The 1,641-nt window shown below is 45.2% G+C and overlaps 1 protein-coding gene across 3 annotated transcripts in view; it reads left to right on the top strand.

Annotated features, from left to right (window-relative positions):
• The window catches only part of LOC109537574, a 4,523-nt gene extending 3,240 nt beyond the window's left edge, over positions 1-1,283 (top strand). For 2 of the 3 annotated variants that reach the window (XM_019904369.2, XM_019904367.2), the window contains 2 exons: positions 545-844; positions 888-1,283. In XM_019904369.2, the coding sequence (XP_019759928.1) occupies positions 545-844; positions 888-1,228 (641 nt within the window). In that variant the 3' untranslated portion in view covers positions 1,229-1,283. The remainder of the gene's footprint in view (positions 1-544; positions 845-887) is intronic. The other variant, XM_019904368.2, reaches the window with a different exon arrangement.
• Positions 1,284-1,641: the final 358 nt, after the last annotated feature.

Below are 1,641 nucleotides of genomic sequence, written 5' to 3' on the forward strand. Positions count from 1 at the left end.
TCACTTTCTAAAAAGGCCATTTATTTCTGTCTAGAATGATGTACAAATGAGCGTTCTTGCTCATTTTGCCTCCGAGAAACATGCAAAACGGGACGAAAAACATGGAATTTTGCTCAATTGCGCGCTCTTCTTAAAAATTCCCAAATGCATTGGTATTTAGCGAGTTCAACTACCGATGCTGGCGCTGCGCAACGCGTCAAATTACTTGTTGTCGCTTGACAGTTGACACGTGTCAGCCTTATTTTTTTAAAACCTTGCAAAAGTTGATTAGAACAACATCATCAATCACAAACACTAATGTCAACAAAACAAGTGTCAAATTACTAGTGGACGTGTAGTTATAATTTTAGCCACTAGGGACGTTTGGACTCTTGAACTCGCGAATAAGTAACAATGACATTTAATCAAAATAAGTGTCAAATTTTAATAGTTGAAGTGTAGTTATAGTTTTTTGGGCCAGTTTGAACTCGCTTGAATAACCGAAAAACCTCCGACGCCAGCGTCACTAACTGCTAACTGGGACAGTTTGATGATTGCTTTACAGGCCTTTTTCTGGTGGTGTTGATGGTGCTCAGCTTTTACCTGCAAGCAACGCTGACCAGCGTGCTGTCAGGGCCCACTTACGAACCCTCAATATCCAGCATAGAAGAACTGGTGGAGTCGGGGCTGCCCTTGAAGCTGACCGAACTGTTCAAGCTGGTCTTCGAGTTCGGAACCGGCTCCTACCAAAAGCCCCACATGTCGGAGCTGGCCAAACGGATTGAGGTTCTGGATGAGCCGCTGCTGCTCAACGTTCTGGACGCGATGATTCGCGATAGGAACTTTGCCACCTTGATGATCAATGGTGAGTACTGAATCAATTTTAATTCGCCAGGTGAATGGTTTAGCTTTTATGTTCATGCGACCGAACTTGGAAGGAACCTTCGGTTCCTTCCCAGTGGGCAACATCGATCTGTGCTTCGCGATGGGCAAAAACTCCTACGCTTCGCCACCACTGAACGCCTGGATCGCGCGCGCTTTGGAAACCGGGTTCTTCGAAAAGTTTAAGCGACTGCACCACTTTGAGTTGGCGCTGAAGTGGAACGTTGAGGCTGCTGGCAGGACCTTTGTGGTCTCCTGGGGCCAGATTGCGCCTGCCCTCAAAGTGCTGGGATATGGATATGGGAGCGCGTTTCTTGTCCTGGTGCTTGAGCTGTTGCTTGCCCAGCTTCATTCGCGGCTAAAGTGAGGCTTTTGAGGGCGGGAAGATGTCCATATACATATATTTAACTTTGGCTGCTTCACATGTGTTTCTGTGTACAAAATAATCTTGCCACTATCCCCATTCCTTAAAGCGAACTTATTTTACATAACACAAGGATGTACAAGGCGTTACTGGAAAGGAGGCCCGGTTTTTCGAGGGATCAAGAATGATTTTGCCAAAAAGCCTGTACAGGGTGTCCCAACCAAGGGCGGATCCAATTCTCTATCCAACGATGCCAAAACGAATTTTGTGGCTCGAATGATTTTTGAGAAACTTCTAAAAAAGCAGCGTCATGTTCAAGTGGATTTTGCAACTCAAAAAAAACCACGCAAATCTAAAGCTTCTTCAATTCAAGCATTTTTTGAGAAAACTGCCAACATTTCCCCATCCATGGTTCA

This window comes from Dendroctonus ponderosae, unplaced genomic scaffold (assembly GCF_020466585.1).
Source record: "Dendroctonus ponderosae isolate FM_Combo_2020 unplaced genomic scaffold, Dpon_F_20191213v2 Dpon_F_20191213_11, whole genome shotgun sequence".
In the NCBI taxonomy this organism is placed as follows: Eukaryota; Metazoa; Arthropoda; class Insecta; order Coleoptera; family Curculionidae; genus Dendroctonus; species Dendroctonus ponderosae.